This window comes from Dicentrarchus labrax, unplaced genomic scaffold (genome assembly GCF_905237075.1).
Source record: "Dicentrarchus labrax unplaced genomic scaffold, dlabrax2021, whole genome shotgun sequence".
In the NCBI taxonomy this organism is placed as follows: Eukaryota; Metazoa; Chordata; class Actinopteri; family Moronidae; genus Dicentrarchus; species Dicentrarchus labrax.
The window spans coordinates 8,959,150-8,982,209 of NW_026136718.1; the positions used below are offsets into that span (position 1 = coordinate 8,959,150).

The 23,060-nt window shown below is 40.2% G+C and overlaps 2 protein-coding genes across 4 annotated transcripts in view; both read right to left on the reverse strand.

Moving 5' to 3' along the window:
- Positions 1 to 640: 640 nt before the first annotated feature.
- Positions 641 to 9,917, reverse strand: LOC127350387 (sentrin-specific protease 3). Of its 2 annotated transcripts, XM_051376943.1 has the most exons (11): positions 9,796 to 9,917; positions 7,451 to 8,276; positions 6,511 to 7,081; positions 5,769 to 5,874; positions 5,243 to 5,390; positions 5,041 to 5,088; positions 4,753 to 4,830; positions 4,104 to 4,241; positions 3,027 to 3,110; positions 2,456 to 2,506; positions 641 to 2,195 (listed from the first exon to the last, which is right to left on the reverse strand). In XM_051376943.1, exons 2-11 carry the CDS (start codon positions 7,970 to 7,972, stop codon positions 2,085 to 2,087), a joined length of 1,857 nt encoding a protein of 618 aa, XP_051232903.1. In that variant the 5' UTR covers positions 7,973 to 8,276; positions 9,796 to 9,917; the 3' UTR covers positions 641 to 2,084. The 2 variants fall into 2 exon arrangements, with proteins under 2 accessions (XP_051232903.1, XP_051232902.1); XM_051376942.1 differs by having other exon boundaries at positions 6,511 to 8,276.
- Positions 9,918 to 10,198: 281 nt separating this feature from the next.
- anos1b (anosmin 1b) overlaps positions 10,199 to 23,060 on the reverse strand; it is a 42,344-nt gene continuing 29,482 nt past the window's right edge. The window contains exons 7-15 of one of the 2 annotated variants that reach the window (XM_051377197.1): positions 22,325 to 22,418; positions 21,626 to 21,869; positions 18,174 to 18,312; positions 16,615 to 16,851; positions 15,483 to 15,577; positions 14,392 to 14,554; positions 12,530 to 12,762; positions 11,516 to 11,659; positions 10,199 to 11,439 (exon numbers count right to left, since the gene is read on the reverse strand). In XM_051377197.1, coding sequence (XP_051233157.1) covers positions 11,519 to 11,659; positions 12,530 to 12,762; positions 14,392 to 14,554; positions 15,483 to 15,577; positions 16,615 to 16,851; positions 18,174 to 18,312; positions 21,626 to 21,869; positions 22,325 to 22,418 — 1,346 coding nt within the window. In that variant the 3' untranslated portion in view covers positions 10,199 to 11,439; positions 11,516 to 11,518. The remainder of the gene's footprint in view (positions 11,440 to 11,515; positions 11,660 to 12,529; positions 12,763 to 14,391; positions 14,555 to 15,482; positions 15,578 to 16,614; positions 16,852 to 18,173; positions 18,313 to 21,625; positions 21,870 to 22,324; positions 22,419 to 23,060) is intronic. The other variant, XM_051377196.1, reaches the window with a different exon arrangement.

A 23,060-nucleotide genomic window follows, 5' to 3' on the forward strand; every position in this document is an offset into this window, starting at 1 on the left:
GGTGGACGCTCAATCCACCTCCAGGGCCACCGACTTGTTTCTGACCTTCTGCTCTGAAAAACAAGACGACCATGGCAAGATGATAATTGCTGATATAGGGGCCCCCCCTTCTGGTAATTATCTAGTAACACAGTAGGCCTCAGCTACAATACATTGATCCTCTTTCAGAGATTCTTCTTATCACCTACATTTGAGGTATTTGATAAGACTGATACAGAGACAAGATTGATTAGACTTGAAGTCATTCTCAGAGGACAGATTTAAGGTCCCTGCTGTCATCCACTCACTGAAAACTGGGATATAAAGAGAGAATTTACTGTATATTCTCCTTGAATTTTATTGATCTCAGAATTGAGTTCTGAAGTCCTCACCTTACATTTGGCAGGGAGATGAATTTTTTATCGGTATGGATCTCAAGGACATCTGCTAGAGGAGAAACATCTGAAACAGGGTCTGCTGGATAAATGTGGCTATCTGTGCATTGGACTTGGTTAAAAAGGAAATATAAACCTGTCTCAATTATCTCTAAACTACACTGTATGTTATTGCCTCCATGTTTCCTTATCAATTAAGCATTTGTCCAATTTTGTTAATCACATCAACTCATTCAGGACTAATTAAGAGAAGAGCTGCAACAACATTCCCAGCAGTATTGGCCATTTAATAACAACAATAAAAACAGTCCAGAAACAATTGTGGTTTTTAGCCAAAGCAAGCATGTACAGTAGTAGGCCAGTAAAAGTACAATGCAATCTGCAAATACATATAAGTGAATACAACAACAAAAATCCAGGTTGGACAGAAGATTTAATCAAAAATAGCTGAGGTCCACTTGTTTCTCTATTAAGAGGCCACTCTGTAACATGCCTTCCTGCACCTGCGTTAATGCATCCATGTGAAACAGTAGGGCTTGACATTATAAAGTCAACATGGAGAAACTGCTTGGCTAAAACTCAAAACCGGTGGTCCTCACATCAGCAGCTAGCTGTACAGCTTAAATGAAATTTACTAACCAGCGAGGGAAACGGTTTTTAGCTCAAATTAATGGATTTAAACGTGAAGTGATGTCAAACAATGGCTTTCAGCTGAAATGGCTGGAAAATGCTTGTGCAAAACCTACCATACGTTTGTGATCACAGCAAAACAAAACAAACAACAACAAAAAAAAAAAAAAAAGCAGGAAATAATGTGAATGTGGAAAAACTGGAATTTTAGTATGAAATTGTTTGGAGTAACCTGATCATTTCATATCAAATTATATCCCTGTTTCAAGCTACAGCCAGAATGTGCCATTAGCCTGTGCGGTGCTTAAGTTTCCACCCTGCGAGGCAGCCAGGAAGAATATGTGATTCAGTACATTCAGTTGATAATCTACACTCTTCAATGGATAGGCCTCTAACCGTGCAAATATCTGTAGTCCAAGAGAACTTAACCAACTCAAACCTTCAAGTTTTAAGTGAACAGTTGGTCCACTGAATCTCACATCCTAAAGTTTATTAACATGTTAGAAAACACGCATATAACTGTAAGCATGATACTGCTGTAAAGTCCAACATAAAATAAACAGTCAATAAAATGTCATTCAGGTTAAAATGGCCATGTAGGAGGTAAGGCCACTCCATTTGGGATGGAAGGTCCGTCCCATTGGTCCAGGCTGGTCCGAAGCCTGTGTCCTCAGTCCAAGTCAGAGCTCCCCTTGTGTCATTAAAGGCGGCTGTTTTGCCATTTGGTTGAAATCCACTGGGGATGGTGAATGTAGAACTCAAAAACAACCTCATCGGCACAGGGTCCAGCATTTGTGTCGGTCAGTAGGGGGGCCACGTCAGTAGTTCTTTGCAAGTAAAAAAAAATCTGCTTAGCTACAGACTGTTATTGAGCTCCAAAAAGTCACCAGAAATCCAAGTGACCAGCCACTTCTTCAGTCAGTGGAACAGGCAGACTGGCAGTTGGGGCTCCCTGGAATACGTTGTGTTAGCTTATGTAACAGACTGTCAGTGAAACAGGCTGTCTGACAGACATGGACAGACTGTCTCATGTAACCCGACAAGCAGTCAGTGAGTGAGGGGCGACCATTATTCAGTCGTTCAGTCGTTGAGGCGACAGTCACACAGCTCCTTGTAGATTCTCTTGCGGATGCGAGGCATGTCTTCCTGACTGAAGAGCAGAGGCTGCTTCACGGAGAGACATCGGCAGTACTGACAGACCGAGACAGAAAGACAAGCAGTGAGGGAAAATGATCCACAACCTCAGCAAGGTTTCCAAATTAAATGTATGCAATGACAGAAGCAAAGACGCTGGAGACGGAGATTGACTTTATTTCTTTTTCTGCCAGGAAAGAGACAGATTAAGAAAACAAAGGCGGCAAACAGGGACAGGAGATGAGGAAAATAAATAAAAGAAATGGGTGATGAACGAGGACAGGGGGACAAAAGGTGGAGAAAGAATAACGTCTCACCTCGAGGACAAAAACTCCACAGTCGCTGTCGTTCTTCTGTTGAGGAATACCCTGAGGAGGCAACAAGTCACAGTCAAGCAGGGGGCCCGTCACTGTTACAGCTTCTGGACTGATCACTTTATGCCTCTATGTGTATGTATTTACTGTACATACATGCAACTCCTAAGTCCAGCAACAGTGATAAGCACTACAAAAAAAAAATTTCAGTGCCCTGCAGATCTGTAATTTACAGATGGGAGACAAAAAGGAAAAAACACAAACCTCCTAGTCTCTGGAACCCTCTCCATTAACCTACAGGTGTTAGACTGATTCACATAATTTTCATTCTCATCAAACCATTAACTGACCCCTAGTGTCCTGTATGAGAGCATCTGCATTTGTCACGTTTCTCCAATCATTCATTCAGATTTTTCCTTTAATTTGTCACTCTTCTGTACACTGTGTTGCTTCTGTTTATCATAATCAACCTGGCTTCGACTCTTTGCAGATGATTAACATCCACTGTGCAAGGCAATATAAAGGTTTTCAGGACAAAAGGTGAAGACAGCGTAAGCATTGCAGTCAGGGTTACCTTGATGATGGTAATCTTCCAGCCTTTCTGGAAAGCTGTCTGCTTCTTCTCTCTGGCTTCAGACAGAAGGTACTTCATAATGTTCTGATAGGGAAGCACACATACAGAGGACAGAGTTATGCTACAAGGAAAACGCTGCAAAGGACACCAAAAATGTCAGCTTAGGAATAGTTTTAGGTATGAGTGGACATACTCTCATCTAGAAAGTGGAGGGTAAGGAGGAATGAAACAGACACTCCTCCAGTCTATTTAATCAGATGATGAGAATATGAGCAAAAAAACGATTAAATGTATATCTTGTATATCTTGAACTGCACGCCTACATATGTACATTGACTCAAGAACTTAAATATGAAAGCATTTGGTTTACAATGGTAACACAACGGGAGCTTAAAGCAGCTGTGCACCATTTGCTACAAATCTGTTTGGGTCAACTGCTGTAACAAACTGACTGATAGTTTCTGCTTGTTAGGGGATCCGGTTGTAGGGGCTAGTAGCAAATGAACCAATGGTGGTGGAGCTACATCAGAATGGGCACTAGAATCAGATGTAATATGAGCTGGATTGCTGTCTTTTGTCTTTGCACTTGCTTGACTGCCTGTGTTAGCAAAGTTGTCAATATCATCATAAAGTAATCATTACAAATTCATGTGTACAGTTGTCTGTATTTACATTTATCTTTAGTGATATTGCACTCAGAAACTGGAGGGGTGCCAAATTGCAAAAAAGCAAATCTTACATAATATTGCTTTTAATAAAACACCAAATTACTATTACATGTGTCTTTCAAGTATTTATCTACTAATTAACTATCAAAGCACATTCTGGTTCATTACAGCCTTATGAAGAAAAACCACACCAGAGAAATAGAGATAGAGAAACCACTGGCACTATCTGCTGTAACTGACATCAAACTGAGAAAACAAGTATTCATCTCATGGAGATGGATATCAGGAGAGCTGGATTACTGACGATCTCGTCTCATAAGTGCTTGTTTGCTAGAGATTCAAAATCCATCAGAAATCTGAAACGATAAAACTACAACCCGAAGACATCAACATGCACAGAGGGACTCACATCTGTGGTGTGTCTGAAGACGATGCCTTGGCTGTCGTAGTAACTGATGGTTTTGGTTGCCATGGTGACCGTGACAAGAGACCAGTGGATTTCTAAATGGATGGGAATTAGCAACAGCCACTTGGAGAACAGGTCAACCTGAAATAATGCCACAAATTAACATACACATAAATTAGATATTTGATATATTTAGATAAAACATGGTGCAGGTGTCTACTACTAACTTATGTATAATAACCTATATCCAACTGAGGTGTAAAAAAAAATAAGTTATATATGCGACAATGACCTTCCAAAAGCCACCATAACAGCACAAACAGGTATATCAGCATTTCTGTTTTACAGTAGATAACTTTCTGACCTTTCCTACCTGCACAGCTGGTTGGAAATGGTGGTTTCAAGAATTACTGAATATATTTAAGATGACACACTTTTACTTTAAGTAGTGTGAAAACTGAATTGCCAACAGTGGCAACCAAACCATCAAAACATGACAGCGAAATCTAATTTCCTGTCGAGACCACTCTGAGAGGCAAATTAACAGCCAGAAATAAAAGTGTAATTGTGACATTAAGGTTCAGCTATATACAAAACTGTCAAAACAACTGAAGAATGGCAAAACTTTAAACTGTTCCAACTTCCTCCTTACTTTTTTAGTCCATCTCTTCACACCATCATAACCCTTAGCAACCAGCTGCTTGTGGAAAAAGCTGTTGAAAAAATGAACCTGAGGGAGAAAGAAATAATAAAACACATTTCCTCATTACACAGTCAGATTTGTATTTATTTATCTATTAGATAAATGTAAATACTACCTCAGAAGTCTTGAAACAATGTAATACAAGTTTTAGACTCCCACAGTGAGCACCTAATATACGATGTTATATCATTTTGAACATGAAAACATTTTTACGCCTACAAACACACCCTCGCGTACCTTGTGTTGTGTTGCCTCCATGATGAGTTCTCCATACATGTTTATAATCTGAGCAGACAGAAAAACAGAGAAAGAGAGAAGCCTTAATATACTTTCATTATTCCTAGATTCAACTTTGTTAGAAGGCTGGACAGAGTATGTAGACGTGTAACAGTGGCAAGAATGCTTTTCTGTAGCTGTATAACCCTCCATCTTTCTTCACCTGGTCATTAAGCCAGTTCTGTTCCTCCAGCGTACCAAGGTCCTCCAGACCCAGGGTGTGTTTGTTATACGTCACCATGAAGCCTGCAATAGGAGCAGAGGCCAGCCCCGCCCTATACCGAGTCATCTCCCGTTTGATGTCCACTCCCCTAGAACACAGAGAAGAGAAATTCAGTAGAAAGTTCAATAGAAATCTCTGGAGGTGTTTATCCTGTCCTCAAGGACATTTAATATGACAGGCTCAAATAAGGAAAGAGATGCCACAGCCACAATGTGCAAGGTCAGAGATTAAAAATAACATTCCAAAAAGAAAAGGAAGGATACAAGTGTCTCACAGAGATGAAGTTGCTAGAGTGTGTGAAACAATATACAAACAGGCCTGATTTGGTACATAATAAAACAAACTGTCCAGTAATAATCCATGTTTCTATTTTCTTTTGATGAATTTTACCTATACCTCCTAAATCACCTCATTGGTTGGTGAAAGACCGAGGCAGATTGTGTTGTGCATGTGTTTGCATACTAACTTGTTGCTGAGGTCAGAGTTGCCTTTCTGTTTCAGGTATTCCAGGACATCAGTCTCACTGAGAGGAATGAAACCGCCATACTTCATGTAGAAGCTCTCCAGAAACTCTGAAAGAGAAGTCAGTGTCACAAAATCTCAGATGGTCAAACCAAAATTTACAATACTGATTCTGAATCACATTCCTTATCAATTCTATTACTATTCAAGCAGCGTTACATTTTTGTGGATTTATTTCAAGTATTATACATACTGCTGATATCTTCACATCCTTCACTACTTGTCAGAAAAAACTACAATCCTGTTAATTCAAATCGCAAATATTAGTGATGCCAACAAGATGCTGTCCAAGACCAGAAACAAAACAAAACTTTATTCTAAAGAGGACTGTGTGTGTGCATGAATGGGCAGATGACCAATTTGTTCATACCCATGTGAAAATCTTGGTGAATAAGGGTTGATCTTCAACCAGATATCTGTCCTTTTTATTTTGGAAATAAGAACATATCTCATAAAAAGATCTTGCATACACACACTGTTAGATGGGGCCCGTTTCAGGAATGAGGCCACATGTTTTATGAATGTTATATGACAGAAAAAGAGCAAGACATCAGCACTTATTGCTGTCAGTTTGTGTGTTAAAAGATAAATGATTTACCACGCTTCATATGAACAAACTGGGATGATGCCGACTATACTCATGAAAGGGAATACACTCGTATAGTGTGCTCAAAAACATATCTTACCGTGGATCATATCAGTAAGCTGCTCAAGGCTTTCTTCATCCTGCGTCTTTCCGTCTATCTCTCTTCCATCTTTGCCTGACAATTCCATCTCCTTCTTCTCCCAGGTTCCAGACTGACAGTACAGTGTGTGGTCTCTTATTGCCCAGTGGTGCTGCATGCTGGACACTGTAATAGGTCCCTGGGATGGAGGAGCAACCATAGCTGGATTAGAAGTTTCCACCTCCATAAGTGTGGAGCAGTGGTCCTCATTTGTTGGTGTGGCGATGTTTCCATTGGACAGAGTTACAGGTTCAGACACCAAATCTGTTCTATCAAGTCGAGTCTGATCCACCTGCATCTCAGTGTCGAGGTCCTGGGGAGACCCTGATCTTGAAGCAGGACCTGACTGCCGTGAGATAGACGGTAGTCCATTTTCCAGTCCGCTGATGATCATGTTGTCCGCCATTGCATCCTCTTCAGGTTCGGTGTCGGACAGGTTAACAGTGTCTCCATTTCCAGATGCAGATTGAAGTGAGCTGGGGTCAGTCTGATCTTCATGGTCCATCTCTGCATCTTTGTTTGGCCCCTGCCTCTGCAAAACGACAGATCGAGGTAGGGCATACGTTTTAGAAGTGAAAACACCACTTAAACCTCCTCTCCTTATTCCACCTTCTACTTCCATTTTTGATGCAGACAAAGCTCCAACCATTCCTCTCCCTCTACCTCTAACTACCAGTGCTCCCCTGCCTGTCATTCCTGATAATCTTATCTCCGCATCCCTGCCATCCCCACCTCCCTTCCCTCCTGCACCGGCAACCCCTGACCCCTCTATCAACGTGTCCTCATTTTTCTGCGCATCCCCTCTCTCTGGAGCAGCACAGTTCCTTATTGGTCCATCCGGCAAGGAGCCTGTGACAGGGAGGCCAACGGGCGTTTGTGAGCAAACTACAGTTGTTTGCACCTTCTCATGTCTGTCGTCTTCGTCCTCTGCTTCTTCTACCATCTCCTTCGTCAAATCGAAACTCCTGATATGTGTCAGCTGGCCACCCACTTTCCTTTTTGGGGTGTCCCAGAGGTCACTACCAGGCACCCTCCCTCTCCCTTTTCCCCTCCCTCTCCCTCTGCCTGAGTTTCTGACATTGTGTCCTGTGCTGTTGGGGCCACAGCAATCACAAGCCTTGGGAGTCCTCTTCCTGCCTGATGTACGGCCATTGAATAGGCCCTGAGCAGGGTCTGGAGACTGCGCTTTTGCTGGAGTTACAACAGGTGGCTCGGCATCAGCAGGAGTCGGCGTAGAGGGCTGAGTCAAGTCTGAGTTGGAGGTAATGTCTGTGGTGAGAAGTATAGCAGATGTCTGGGTCGGGTCCTGGTCTGTAGTATCTCCGGGAGGGGGCGCTAGCGGAGCTGCTGTAGCAGGAACTGTTAAATGAGGTGATGCTGATGGCGTTGTTTTCACTGGGGATGCAGAGCCGCTGTGAACCATGACGTCCTCCTTTGGCTCTTCAACCCCATCCCCAACACCCCCTGTTTGCACTCCTGTCCTCTCCTCCTCTTTGGTCCTCAGTGTTTTAGGTTATGGTTTGTTCTTTTGCTGGTTTTTATCCCGACACTTCCCTCCAGGTATTCTTCTGCAAAGTACTTTTGCTGTGTAGAAAAAAAGATGTTGCTCTTAAGCCTTTCCCACCACAGATGTTAGTGATACACCAGCTGACTAGAACATGGTGAATATTGATTGTTCCTCAGTGATGGGTAGATGCTGCCTGGAATAGTAACACCACCATGTTCACCTAAGTAGAGCAAGTGGGGAAGAAGAAGAGGGAGGCAGAAACAGGGAGAGAGAATAAGAGCCAATGAAAGAAATGTTAGCACGCTCCTCTAAATTAGCTATATAATTACATTTTAGCAGTTTAAATGTGCAAGGCATGACTCAGGGTTCACCGAAAAGCACACCGGACAAGGCAACCCTGTTAGTAGGTTTGTTCAAAATGACTGTACGGTTTTCAGATGATTAGGTCAGAAATGCACGCAGTCTCTTTACTGCAGGTAAGGTTTCAATCATGGTTGAGAAAATAAAACGAAGGCCACGTTCAGACCGTCTTTTTCATGACAGTGTGAACAGTACAAAACCCCCGTAGGGAATATGTCACTTTCAAATGGGGTCCAAATCAGAAACAGGTCTGAGTTTTTGCAAAATTGCCTCTTATCAGAATTCATGTGACGTTTTTTCCGGACCGTGTCCTGTTCACTGGAATATAACGTGGGCTAAAAATAATGTTAACAGCCAGAAAATAAGAATAATAACCGAGTATTGAATGCTAAGGTTTGCAGTGTGAACGTAACCTAAGATCCAACATCTGTTTTTCTGACAGCTGTTGTCAATCTGATGTTTGTCCGAGACCATGAGAATGATGGAAATTCTGTGTTAGGGTAGATGTAGTTCATTTTAGTCCATTAGTCCATGTCTCTGCTGCTTACTGAAAGGACAAACCTGTTTAAATTCAAAAAGTAAAACTGACTTATATGTATGTATATATATATAGCTATTATTCATTGATTGTGTGAGACTTTCTGCCAATAGCTTGAGTGAAGTAACTACAGTCCTCTTTCATTAACAGGTGGGTCAGATACAAAAACCTCATGGTTAATTAGTTTTAACACAAAAGACACAAAGACATCACGACGCCAAACCGAACATTTGTGCTATTCTTCCTCTTAAAGCAACGTTAATGTCACTTTTCCAAAGAGATCTTATTTCCTTTAAAAAAAACCCCCACAATCAGCTATCCGACGTTAGCAACGTAGCAGCGACATGTGCCAGTCCCTGAGCAGCAAACACTCAGTGTGTGCAGACACATTGGTCACTAAAGCTTTTACTCTTCCTCAGCACGTTTGACAATCTTTGCCAGAAGTCCCCCCCCAAAAAAAACCAAGTGAGTGATGAAGTTAAATAAAAAACTGCGTTAGCTGCGGTGGCGTTTTATTTCACACTGGACGAGAGGCTACAGGAACATTTAAGAATATAAAATACCACCAGATAGTTTCACTAACTCACATTTGTTAAAGTTCTGCACAAGTTAGTTATCCCCCCCACACCCCTACCCTACCCTGGAGTTAGCTAGCTGCAGCCAAACCAGGCGAAAACACAAAGCAGCGACTGCACACATTTCCTCCATTTTCAGTAGGAAGTTGTAGTTGTAGTTGTCGTTTAAAGGCCAAACAAGAAGCTGCCCGTCGGTGGTTAAAGTGACGAGAAGTACGAGCCAAACGCATGAGGAAAAGCGACAGGAAAAGATCGTTGTACACTACCTTCTCTGTGAAATAACAAACCCGAGTTTCGTCTAAAGACCTCCACGATTTGAAGAAACAACAATCCCAAGTTGTCGTCGCTCGTTGATTGCGTCACCGAGTCGGGTTCAGCTTCGGTTCCGTCCGGAAACTCCCGAAGTTCAATCTGTTCTTTAACCTGAGACTATCATCTATTCACTGAATATGGCAGTACTTATTTATTTCTTTTACAAGAAACAACAATAAAATCTTCAGCTATTTACTTCATGTTTCATGTTTTTGCATTTCAATTTGCTTTTACTGGCACCACATGTAAATGAATGAGTGTTGTCATAGCAAATAAACCAAAATAGTTCATAAAAAAAGGAGAAGTAAAACAATTCAAATTTAAAATAGAATAGAAACTGGTACACGACACACACTGTATCTTGATAATCTTTAATTACAAAAAAAACTAAGACAAGAAAACAATAAATAAAACTAACAGCCAAAGGGAAAAAAGGAATTTAGTACAAAATTATCAACAGTAAAATGTAAAACAACAACAACAACAACAAAAAAGGTTACATAGCGAGAATATGGACATAATAGTTACTGGTTGCTTGATACCAGTAGTTTCCAACCTTTCAAAGTAATGTCATGACTTTGGTAAAATAAAGAAATCTACCACAGGTATAGCTATATTAACTGTGTAAAAATGTCACGTACATATTATTATTTAGTGAAATGGATGTACCATCATGGAAACTAATGCTGCACAAGGCAAAAAAAAAATATCAAACAAGTAACTTCAGACAGACTTAAACTAAAAATAGCTTTTTTTTAAACATATGAACAAAATATTAAAATATATTTGAGCTTACTTCAAGGTTTCAGCACACCATTTTGGACCCCAAAGATAATGCAGCAGGTTATGCAGTCTGGTGCTATACATTTCTATTTGTACATAAGGTCAGTGCTATATCGTTCTCTACTTGCATGATCAAAAACAACAGGTATAATAATAAAGTGTATCTTTACAAGTGTCATTTGGCTCCAGTGATGTCAGGTGATAAGAAATGACCTTATTAGTCGCTTTTAAACACCAAACATGTGCAGATGCAGCCGTGCAAGGAGTTTCACATACATGTTTTGCAATGCTGCGGCACTGTAACACTAATGCCAAGAGGATTCATTTGGAAAATGCTGCAGAAAAAATAGAACAATGATGGTTTAAGGATGCTTATTTCACTGCCAAGACTAAATGAAAGTACATAGACCTTTTTAAACTGGCCCCAAAGTATAGGTACAGTTATCTTTTTTACAATTTTTACAAAAGAAAAATGACCTAGGCCATAATCTTTGGATCAGCTGACAGATTAATGATAGAATAAATGAATGATTCATGTTTTGTTTTTACATTACAAAGAACTCACAGACTTCCTGATGTTTGAAAAGTGATTAAAGTGAAAGAGAAACAACACAGTCAGAGTAGGAAATACAGTTCATATGAGAGAGTGATCTATTTTACATTTCTTTATTTTATAGCTTTTGGTCATGTTTTCTTTCGCTTGAACTGCTATAAAACCATGTTGCAGTGGAGATGTAGATGTTGGTAAAGGACGACCGTGGTGCAGTAGACGGTGACAGCTGTGGGGTTTGTGCCTAAAAGAGATGAAAATGATGCTATTTTATCATATGAAGACATAAATTAGTTGTTAATAGAGATACGTCAGAAAAAGCAGTAAGAAAACACCATTACCTATCAAAGTGTGGCGTTGAAAGCTGGAGTATGTATGGTCTTGGAGACTGCGGCGCCGTTGCTGCCCCCTGCTGTTAGCACCTGAAGCTGCAGCTGGTAAACACTGTCAGCCTGAAGACCTTGAACTGACACCGAACGCTGAGACTGTGGAGGGTGAAGCAGGGTCAGTTCACAGTCGCACACACACACACTATTCTTCCTATACAAATATTTTAAATTGGGTTAGAGCAGTAATAATGTGATGAAATGTTAAAGGATAAGGCTGGCAAATCAACAAATCCCATGAAAAGACCAGAAACAACCACAAGTTAGTCTGACTCTTATACTATCTGGCTTTCCAAGCATGTCTGGCAATGCAAATCTACAGAAAAGGGTGAAAAATTATATGCTTTTATTTTCAAAATAAGCTAAATAATCTTCTAAAACAGCTGAGCACTCACTAGTTTCGAGTATCTAAACAGGAGTAAGTTGTGCCTTTGTTAGGGACTACTTTCAACCACAGATTTAGGGTTCTAGCAATTATTTCCGCCAGCAGAACGGTGCAGGCAGGAAATAAACTACAGTGCCTGTGTTTATTGTCAACAGTGTGGCTCATTTTGAGGTCAATGGCACAGAAGAATACGATATATTAGGCTTTGGCTACACAGACAATACAAGTTAGAATCAATTAATTGTTGTGTTTTGCCTTTACTGGGATTTCTTGACAATAACAATACATTATAAAAAAAATAAATAAAATTATAAATCATTTTTGAATGTTGAAAAGGATAGTTTAAATTAAAAAGAAAGAAAAAGGAACTTGAATTAAAAATACTTGTGGCTAGTGGCTCATCATCCCTACTGAAAAGGCCCATACACACACACACACACACACACACACACACACACACACACACACACACACACACACACACACACACACACACACACACACGCTCATATTTCTACAGTAATGGCCCCCTGTTGCTTGCACAACACAGTGGTGTCACTGCAGACTTCTCCTCGTCGTCTCACCGGTGAAATTGTCTGTGTCTGGGAGATAAGTGTGTCTTCCTGCCCTTCTGTTGCCGTGGTAACCCCTGTCTGCAGCGTCCAGGTGAACTGGAACCCCTCCACAGCTGCCGGGTCCAGTGCATGCTGGGACATCCTCCAGCGAAGCGTCGTGAGCAAGGTGCCATTGACTTGTTGGAAGTCTGCAGTCAGTCGTTCTGGACGCAGTACCACCTTTCTGCCTGACAGGAGGCGCTCTGACACAAACAAAGGACATTTCCTTCTATTTATAATAGAAAAATCAAATTGAAATTGTTTCTCAGTAGGTGTAATATGTTCAAATGTCCTCAACTATTAATGGGAGCATTATTATAATGGAAACTATTTGTGCATTTAACTGCCTGCATATAGAAACGGTTGTTAGATTACTGGAATTTTGTGATAGTATATATGTTTCAGTGTATGTGCAACTGTGTATTCAGTGTTTGTTGTTGTTGTTTTGGGGCCTTAGTGTTCTCAAAGAAGACAAGAGACCTTCTTTCCAGAGCTATGTTTTAAAAGGAACGCAGGACTAATGGAACAATACGTGTGTGTGTGTGTGTGTGTGTGTGTGTGTGTGTGTGTGTGTGTGTGTGTGTGTGTGTGTGTGTGTGGGACATTTATTACTCATGTTGTAGTTACACCAGGGGTCAGTAACCTTTACTATCAGGCAGTTTTGCAAAAAACTCATCCGTCTGGAGAAGCATTGGTGGCGAAAGTCAACACATCTGTATGTGCACCATTAAAGAAAATGTCTTTAAGATTGCATCCTAAGTTATATTGTACTCGTCTTGTAAAACAAAATCCAACGCATGCTTATGTAAACATAAACTAACCGATTTGAACTGTCAATCAATCTTTAAGTCTTAGCGACACAGAGCAAAGATTTGTCAGTTAGCTAGCTAGCAACAGTATGGATTTCTGCCGGAGTGGAGTGTTTCTGGGGGGTCGGACCTCATTGATTATAATAGTGATAAAAACACTGTGTTATCACTTGTTTGACAACAGTGGAACTGAGGTGATTTATGGAGTTTCCAGATGGACTTGTTGCTAAAAGAAACACTAACTGTTGCCAACTTAGCACTAAGGCTGCAGGAGCCAAAACTGCCAATAAAAACACCTCAATACTTTGTTCCCTGTTGTCAAACCTCCGTCTGCATCGGATGCTGCATTGGGTCCCGGCCTGGGCTTTTCCCTGGTTGCTCCAATCTCAGCAGAGACAGCTAATAGGACTGCTACAGCTGCTGGACTGGGGGAACATAACATGCAGTGCACTAGTGCCTCCCTAGCACTGCATGTTCCCCTTTTAAAGGAAATATGTAAATGTGCAGAAGCAAAAATCTCTAATTTCTGTTTCACCTTATATTTAAATTCTTTATTTTCCTCCAAATGTTCCTTTTTTTTTCATAGCTACATATCTTAGAGACTCAAGACAAGTGCCCACTGCTATTGAGGTTTGGCAAAATATAGAGGAAAAGGCGCCAGAAAATGTGTGTGTGGCTATTATACTACATTTTTTTGTCAAAGCCACAGGGAGCCGCTGGGGAGGGGCTTAAGAGTCAAATGTGGCTCTGGTGCCAAAGATTGCCTACCCCTGGTTTAAACAGTCACACTGTGCGGATGCCTTCATTTTGGGGACAGATTGCAAGTCCCCATAACGTAAATCATGAAATTTTAGGGTGAAGACTTGAGGCTAGGGTAAGCTTAGGTTTAAGCAAATAGTAGTTAGGGTTAGGGTGAGTCTCCAGGAAATGAACGAATCAATCATGAGTCAATGTAATGTCCTCTGAAGTGATGGAAGCACGACGTGTGTGTGTGTGTGTGTGTGTGTATTTAGTTACTCTTACCCTCAGTGTTGCAGGGCAAAGCTTTGCCTCCTCTGACCCTGATAGAGGAGCAAGTTGGTGTTGTAACCCAGGCAACAGCCTCTGACCCCGGATCGGCCTTCATTGCCACGGCAATTCGGTACTTACAGGCAAACAGCAGGCCCGTGATGGTGTGATGCGTGCCCTGGAGAGAGAAAATTAAGTCAAGTTAAGGATAAAAAGAAAGACATTACAGAATAAACTGTACACAGCTGGTTGTTAAAACTGACGTATTACAAGGTTCCTTAAAATATACATATTACATCTATTTTTGTTTGGGAACCTGTCTCATATAAGCAGCTCGTTAGCTCCATGTTAAAATAAACACCACAGTTTGAAGCGGCATTTGGCAGCTTTGCAGGTTGGCAGCTTCAAATGGTGAGAAATGGCATAACTGTTAAAACTGTTTAAAAAAGGCTGAACTTCAATGAACTGAAATCATACTCTGTGACCTCAGCAAATTGCACACAGCACTTTGATATTTATCAACTCACTGGGTCTGTGATCATTTTAGATGAGAGGTTACGACTGGTACAACAGTGGGTAAAGATCTACGCCGTATACACGCAGTACCATGAAAATGTTCCTCTGTATTGGAGCCTGACTTCTCGATTCGACTTTAAAATATGTGAAGTTTTTGTTTTAAATGTGGAGTAAAAGTAGATTTAGTTTTTCCCATTTTAATTATGGTGACATTTAATGGTTAGTACTCAGTGGTGAGATTATTCTGCAAATCACTTTCCCACGCATCAGTCAAACTATCGTACATTTCTGTCCTTGTGACACACATAAGGGAAACAGGAATATAGGATATTTCAGCCAGGGATTTGACAGTTATGGTACAAGTGATGTTAGACAGAGACAGAGCGAAATGATGGCAGAGAGACAAAGTTACACACAGACAGAAGACGAGAGCATTCCAGACTGATCTGAGTTATGGTGATGAAATCTGATCTCTGATACACACAAATACACACAAAAAGACACCACAACAATGCTCACATAGAAACAAGCCTTCTATACACAATTTCACAAGCACAGACACACATAAAACCCAGCCAGAGTAGTCATACCTGCACAGTTGTTGTTCTCTCTGTGCTTGTAACATTAGTACTGCAGCTATGTGGACGCCACCGCAAAATGTATGGACCAAGGTGTCTCTGTCTGCCTGTAAAGGGATAAAAAAAACAAAAGAGAGACACATACTACATAAGTTGACATGTGTTTGTGTTTATCTGTGTCATCATGAATTATGCTGTTTGAAACCTGAGAAAAATATGTCACGATACACACTGATGGACTTGTCTTGCATTCTCTCCTTTTTCCCTTGCATGTTTTATCTTGTTAGTAGATCATAAGCATTTTCTGCACTTGGTGAACACCTTATAGTGTCTTTCAGGTGAGAACAAATCAGAATTAGGAACTGAGGGAATGTGTCATTCACCTTCTTTCTGTCCACGTATCTCACTGTCTATGTGTTGTCTACCTGCTTACAAGTCAAGTTCGTTTATATAGCCCAGTTTAATAATGATGTGTCACAGTCTGCCTTACAGGCCCACAATCCAGCCCAAACTCAAATAAACCAAATAAAAGCTCCACAAAAACATGTTTTATTTATGCACTTAATTTGTATAAAGTAAAAATATTAACCTCTCCACCAGCAATTTAAACATAATGATTCTGCGTGTAGAGTTTAGAGACTAATAAACCAAACTCTGTTTAAACGCTAACATCTTCTAGTAAAAGGTCTATCTTTTCTTTATTCTTTCTTGATGATACATATTTGCAGAAATAGAGTTTTGGCCTATTTCATTCTCATTGAAGATGATTATGTTTAGCAAAACCTGCACGTGAAGCATTAATATGTACAGTATATTGTCATTTAATGCCATGGCCTCTGAAAAGTCTGGATTCTGATTAACTTTTAGTTACTGGACAGTATAATCAGACCCATGTGTTTGATTTCAGTTCAAAATTAATAGGCCTCAGCTAAAGAGCTTGGAGGTCTTGTTATTTGTATGTAACAGGATAAAATAACGTTAGCTGCAGTGAACCGGTTAGCCTGCAAAACGAACGTATATAGTGTGTCTGTGAAAGAGGGAGGGGGGAGAGAGGCAGTCTGTTTGAGGGAGAGAGACTGCTACATTATATTTTCTCCGCTGGAAAAACAGTTTTAATAACATTATGTGGCAGCAGTAAACTCACCATGGTTAGGCCACTTCCAGAACACCTTCACCTGCAGCTGGTCGTCATGGTAATGAGGGGCAGCGACCTCCAGGCGCAGGTTGCCAGAGGTGACAGGGTTGAGGGGAGATTCAGGGTGAGGCAGAGAGGAGGAGTGGGGGAGGTCAGAGGAAGAAGGGGAGGAGGATGAGAGGGAAGGAGAGGAGGGAAGAGATGATGAAGATGAGGAAGAGGGGAGCTCATTGGAGAAGTCTTCGCCTTGGGTGGAGGAGAGGAGAGAAAATAAATGTTACAATTTCAAAGTTTGGCTGATTTGAAGGTCTTTGTATTGAATGAAAACAAACGGGGCAGTAAAGTAATTTTTTACGACATTTCTTGCAAATTTTCACAATAAAATGAAAACAAGAAACACTGAATGCAGGATGTTCCTTAACCACTCAGCATTATTTACACAGTAGCAACAAAACAAAAACAAAACATATGAATGACTGGCTGTATAAAACATGTTATATAGCACATGGATTTTATAAATCTACTATATTGTTCCAGGAATATCATAAACTGGGGACTAGAGTGCAGCTGGTAGCTAGCTTTCCCGTCAATTCATTCACTCAGAAAGACTAATTGGTTTTATCTGGCTTAACTGACCCTCATTAGCATTGAGAGAAACCGGCCCAATACGTGCACTGTGTCAAATATTAATACTGCTAAATTATAAATGGCAATATGTTCCATATAAAATTGTTAGTATGTGGTTTGATAATTGAGCTGCAGCTGGCTATAATCCTCTGCTGCGCTGACCGACAGGTCACCTATAAATACCTCTGTTGCCTGGACGACCATTAACATCGCCACTTTCCACTGTATGTGTGTTTAAACAGTGCAGCTGTAGGGAGACAAAATATGCTGACAGTCAGCAAATGCAGCAGTTCTGAACTAACTAATAATGTATGGCTCTGTTGACAAATGGGTGTTGTGCAGTGTACATACAGTATTTACTAATGGTATGACAGATTAATGAAATGTACTTGAGCGAGTCTCTATTTGAGGTAAGGTTGCTAGGCAAGACCTTAGATGGCTGTATTGTTGAATCACAGTAACAAAAACAGTAAAGCTACAGTTTACACTACTTGTGCAATAAACCTCAGTCTACTGAGCAACTCTTAGCTTTATTTATAGCCCCTTACTGTTTATCCATACAAGACAAAACTGTACAAAACCTACTGTAAGTTTTTGTGACTTCCCAAAAGTTATATATTTATATCTATATCTATCTAAAGACATGATGCTCATCCAAACTAGTATGGCAACAGCGAAAACACTGGATTCATGGTATGTAAGCTGCAGATGTTTAACCAAAAATAATTACTCCTTCAGATGAATTGCAGCTGTAGCTCTTTACAGCCACTGTAAAAAATTATTAATAGTTAGTTAGACAGCCCTTTAATGGATTTCAATCATATTCTACTGAAAGTATGAGGAGCAAACCGGATATAGTGGTAACTGTTACTGTCCATGCCATGATATGCAGTTCATTTTAAGTCATACAACACAGTCCTGTGAGGGAGCTGTTTGTTTACCTGTATGAGTTATTGTAGTGAAGACAGTTTGAGCTCTGGGACTTTTCAGCCTCTTCTGACCCCAGTAGGCCACCGTCTGGACAGAAAGGAAGTAGGAAGTAGCTGGCAGCAGACCCTGCAGCCACAGCTCACACTGCGCCTACAACACAGTAAGAATAGGAACACCGAAAGAGAAGTTTTCTTACTGTTTTGGAACAGTGGTTCTTGGCTATTTATCGGTCTGTCCTAATTCACTTGCTAGAAGATGACCCCAGTTACAGAAATGGTACCAAATGAAAAAACTAAATAACTCTTGTGGGTAAAAAAAAAGTCCTTAAACTGACTCCCCTATTCAGGATCACCACTAATGCCACCATCTTCATCATCCTTACTTCCTCATCATCAACCTGAGTGTTGTGTGTGCCCTGCTTTGTGACTGACAGTCCAGACCTGTCTGTTCTGCATTATCCCACTGTTTGACTGACAGCTCATTAACAGGCTCTTAGTCAATCAGGTCTGTCTGTCTGCCTGGATTTTAAGCTAGTCACAACAAAGAGATGCTTGGATGATAACAAGCCTGTGTGTGTGTGTGTGTGTGTGTGTGTGTATGTGGTTCTGTATGTGCATACACTTAAGACAGAATGAGACAAAAGCAAGTTAAAAGCAGTTTCTTGGTGACCTGCAGACAAAATGGGGTTGAAGTATTTCCATTACGCTCAAGATAGACAAAACATATGGCCTGTACAGCTGTACGTGTGTGAGCGCGTGTATATGTGAAACAGACAGCGAGAGAAGCCTGGGTTTCTATTTTGGTGCATAATGTCAGTGGACATTATATGTAGGAAGCTGATGTATATTTAAAAGCACTGATTCAGCAGAGGTTTTTCTATGTTTGAATACTTCTACTTTTAGTTCAGGATTAATGCTAAATCCCTCCAGTCGTACACACATTCCTGATAGACAGGATACATGTTTTATAGACATCTAGAGGATGTATTATCATGTGCTAATGGAGAGCAATAAAATATTAATGCTTTCCGAGATATGAAAACTATTCTACACAGCTTAGAAATCTTATTTTGGTTCCTACCTACCTGTTGTGATGCTGCTGTCTCTGTGTGTGTCTAGATGCAGCTGCAAGTAGGAAAAACTAGTTAGGGGGCCTCATTTAAATTCCAGGCCTCCCAACCAAGCAGAACAGAGTACCAGACTACAGATAAATGGCTCCACCAGGCTCAGTCTGGGATCGCCATCACTACTTAGGATAGCTAGGTCCATATGAATGTGCTTGCATTAAAACCTTGAAACTCAGATGTTTATGTTTTTAATTTGTTTGTCTCTTTTCTCAAAGTGAATGTTAACCTTAGAGATGAACATTTAAAGTGGGTCTCAAGCGGAAGGATCCTGTGTACAGTTTCCTAATTTGAAGAAGAGATGTTCAGTCACTACACAGGCAATCATACCCGTTGCATCAAAGCTGTAATAGCTGTGTTGTTTACTGTGATTATGGGTATTTTGGTGCTGCTGACTCGACTTACTTGCATTGTGAACGTGTTATATCATCATTGCACCTATAATCATTATAGTAAAATCCCTCTTGACTGTCATTGCTGCATTAAATATAATTTCAAAGGTACAGCAAGAAACCTGTTTTATTTCTTCAGAAGTTACTCTTTGAATTGAGCAATGACTCACTTCATTCAAATAACTTCACATCCCATCTGTCTAATGCTTGTTATCACATGTATATGTTGTGCTGGCAGCTACAGTAATGAATTATCATTTAAACATCAGTCCTATAACCTTACCTTTAACCAGATCTTTACTTCTATGATAAACTCTCTCACTAATGCCCTCGTGCTGTAGTCACTGGCATGCTGTCAGTAAAATTCCCAGATGCTTTGACTTGAGTTAAACATGTTAGCCAATGCAGGAAAGCGACTTCTCTCTGTTGTCAGTCAATCTACACGGCTAGGTTGTCATGTTATTTCATCGTTGTAAAGCCTGGACTCTAACAAAGTTAGGTCCCATGAAGATAATGGTATGTCTGTCTGAGGACAATATTTCATTTTCAGGTCCAAAAGGAACATATGCACAAAATATCTGCAAAAGTAATGGGAAAGCGTGCCAAGCAAGCGTGCCAAGCAGTGATTTTAGGGTGAATATGTCCGAACTAGATCTAAACTTGTGCATATGTACACATTATTTTGGTAAATATGTTGTATGTAACATCATAAATCCACACCTAGAAAAGCTGAATTATCTATAAAAAGTTCCAGTAATTTTTGCTCATTATATAAATCCACATCCTTAATTAAAACGTCTGAGTAGTTCTCTTCACATAATCCCCTAATTACTGGCCACAGGTGGTTCAGCAGGACATTCTTTAATTTGAAGTAATCATTTAATGTTAATATTAAGAATTAGTATGTTCAGATGTTAAATCATCTTGTGTGTGTTGCTTCCTCTTTACTTGTGTAATGGTTGACCTCAATCATACACAACATATAAGTCCCATGCTCATATTAAATGAGTTATTCCGGTCTGCACCACCACTTGCATACAGTAGATGTTTACAGAACCTGTTCTGTTTGAGCACTGCAGAGGCCTGTAAAATCACTGCAGTAATTTCAACCAGGATGCAATAAGGAATGTATGTGCATGTGTGTGTGTGTGTGTGTGTGTGTGTGTGTGTGTGTGTGTGTGTGTGTGTGTGTGTGTGTGTGTGTGTGGGTGGGGGGGGTGTATGGGTTTACAGACCTAGTAAAATCTCTCAGGTGCAGCAATAGATCTTGTATATGTGGTGTGTGTGTGTGTGTGTGCAGGGGTTTTACAATATACCACTATTGACAATAATAATGATATTTAACAATGAAATACTAAAATCGTGTTAATAATACACACATGATAATAGTGTGTAAGTAATCCAGTGCCATTTCTTTCCATTCATGCTTGTGGTGGTTCACACTCCAACATAGTAGGTGGTGGTAATGCACCTTAATGCTGGTTGCCTGTGTTACAGTTGAGTGTAATCCATTTGCCAAAAAGAGACAAAACATACAATAAAAAGATGAATCTGACTGGTAGCATTATTATTTTTCATCACATTTTCTATAGATATTGCAATAATATTGTCATCATAAATTCTTTTCGCCACGATAACTGTGTAGTGAAAATCTAATATCATGACAGACCTAGTTTTAATTCAGTCTTTGTACTTTAAGGACTAATTTCAGTTTACCCAGGTGTTCGTTTCAAAAATGGACACAGTGCTCACTTAAAATGGCTGTCTTCGGGTTAGACTTGGTTTTAGGATTACACAACCCTAACATTTTATTACAATACTACATACAGTATATACGTATATAAAAATACATATACTATATGTTGAGGGGAGTGTGTGGATGATCAATTTAGTTAATCACTGTATTCTTTCATTTAGTGTAATTATGTTGATAAAAATGTTTCCTTACCCCCTGAGTCACTCTGCTGTTGGTCTCCTTTTTACCCTGTTCTGGTGTGCGTGAGTGTGTAGGGCGTGTGTGTATGTTACTCTGCACTGTATGTGTGTTTGCATGCAGTGTGTGCGTGTGTTTGTGCGCTGTGTGTGCATGTCGAGACATCCAGGTAACTCTGTAGTTGTGGACTGGCAGGTCTCCCTCTCTGGGGGGCTCCCAGCTTAATAAGACTGCCACTGTGACCCCACTTCCCTTCGACCTAAGGAGAGAAAACAACAAGTCAAACAACATCACAAAATGGATGTAAACAAATTAATGGTAATAAAGTAGAAAGAAACATATTTCCTTATTAGTGAAAAAAAGAAGAGGTTGCACTGATTCGCAGTCATGCAGCACTTTGACATTTTGACATCGTGTTAAACAGAAGCTTCAATTTAAGTCCTCATCTCTGTTATTAAATGTTTTATTGGAATATTGCTGCTGATCCAAGCCATGGTCTGAACTTAATATGACCTTGTTTAGCATTACAGCACATAAATAGAAAACAAGGATGAACTGTAATTTGCATCAGACAGGCAATGACTATCCACTTGACCACATTTTATGACTGATTGCCCACATCGGCGGCCTGCAGTCCTGATGGGATGCATAGCAACTAAACCAGCAAGGAAAATAGGAAATGCATTTATTTAATCATCATTTCATTTGAGATACCTTTCTGTGAACTGGGTCCCTGGTTGTGAACCTGTCCAGTCCAGAGTCTGGTTGTTCACTCTCACATTTATCGGAGGTTCTGGAGGTGAGGGGTCTGCAGAGAGAGATGGGAAAATGCTGTCAAAGGGAGAAATTATCATCATAATAATAGGTGTAAGTACTTCCTCTCAGACCATAACCTCCACCAAGAAGATAGGGCGGCCTGTATGTACAAGTTTGGCCACCACTTGACAAATATTATGGTGTTTTCTTTAATTGAAAAGATGTAAATACAGCCTCTCGGGGGTATGGAAAATTAAACACTATATTTATAGAAACCTGAGACAAATTCATACATTGTTTAATTTTATTTCATTAACTAAACAAAAACAGAAAAATAAAATCTTTTGTCAAAGGCTGGCCAAACTTTTGCAGGCAGAGGCAAAACATGGGGTAAAAAAAGTCTGAAAATGATGTTGTTGGTCATTCTTTGTCCCAGGGGCAAGGAAGCATTAAAAATATTCTATTAAGATTTAGTGAAGACTAATTGGGGTTAAGATTGTGATTCCTATAAAGCAGAGGCTGTTCACCAGCTTGACTGAATTGTCTAATAACTCGATGTTTAATGTGCTGCAGCGGAGCAAAATATAGAAGCCATTCCGGGGGGAAAAGGCTAATTTCCTCTTGGTCTCATTCAAGTCTACAAAGCCAATTAGATTTACAGCATCAAAGGTGAGCGACACTGGAGAAGCTTGAA

Coding starts and splice junctions, on each gene's coding strand:
- LOC127350387 (XM_051376942.1), bottom strand. CDS start 7,972: ATGGTTCACAGCGGCTCTGCATCCCCAGTGAAAACAACGCCATCAGCA. Junction 5,089..5,242: donor AGAACTGGCTTAATGACCAG/GTGAAGAAAGAT, acceptor CTGTCTGCTCAG/ATTATAAACATGTATGGAGA. Junction 3,111..4,103: donor TCTTCAGACACACCACAGAT/GTGAGTCCCTCT, acceptor CTTCCCTATCAG/AACATTATGAAGTACCTTCT.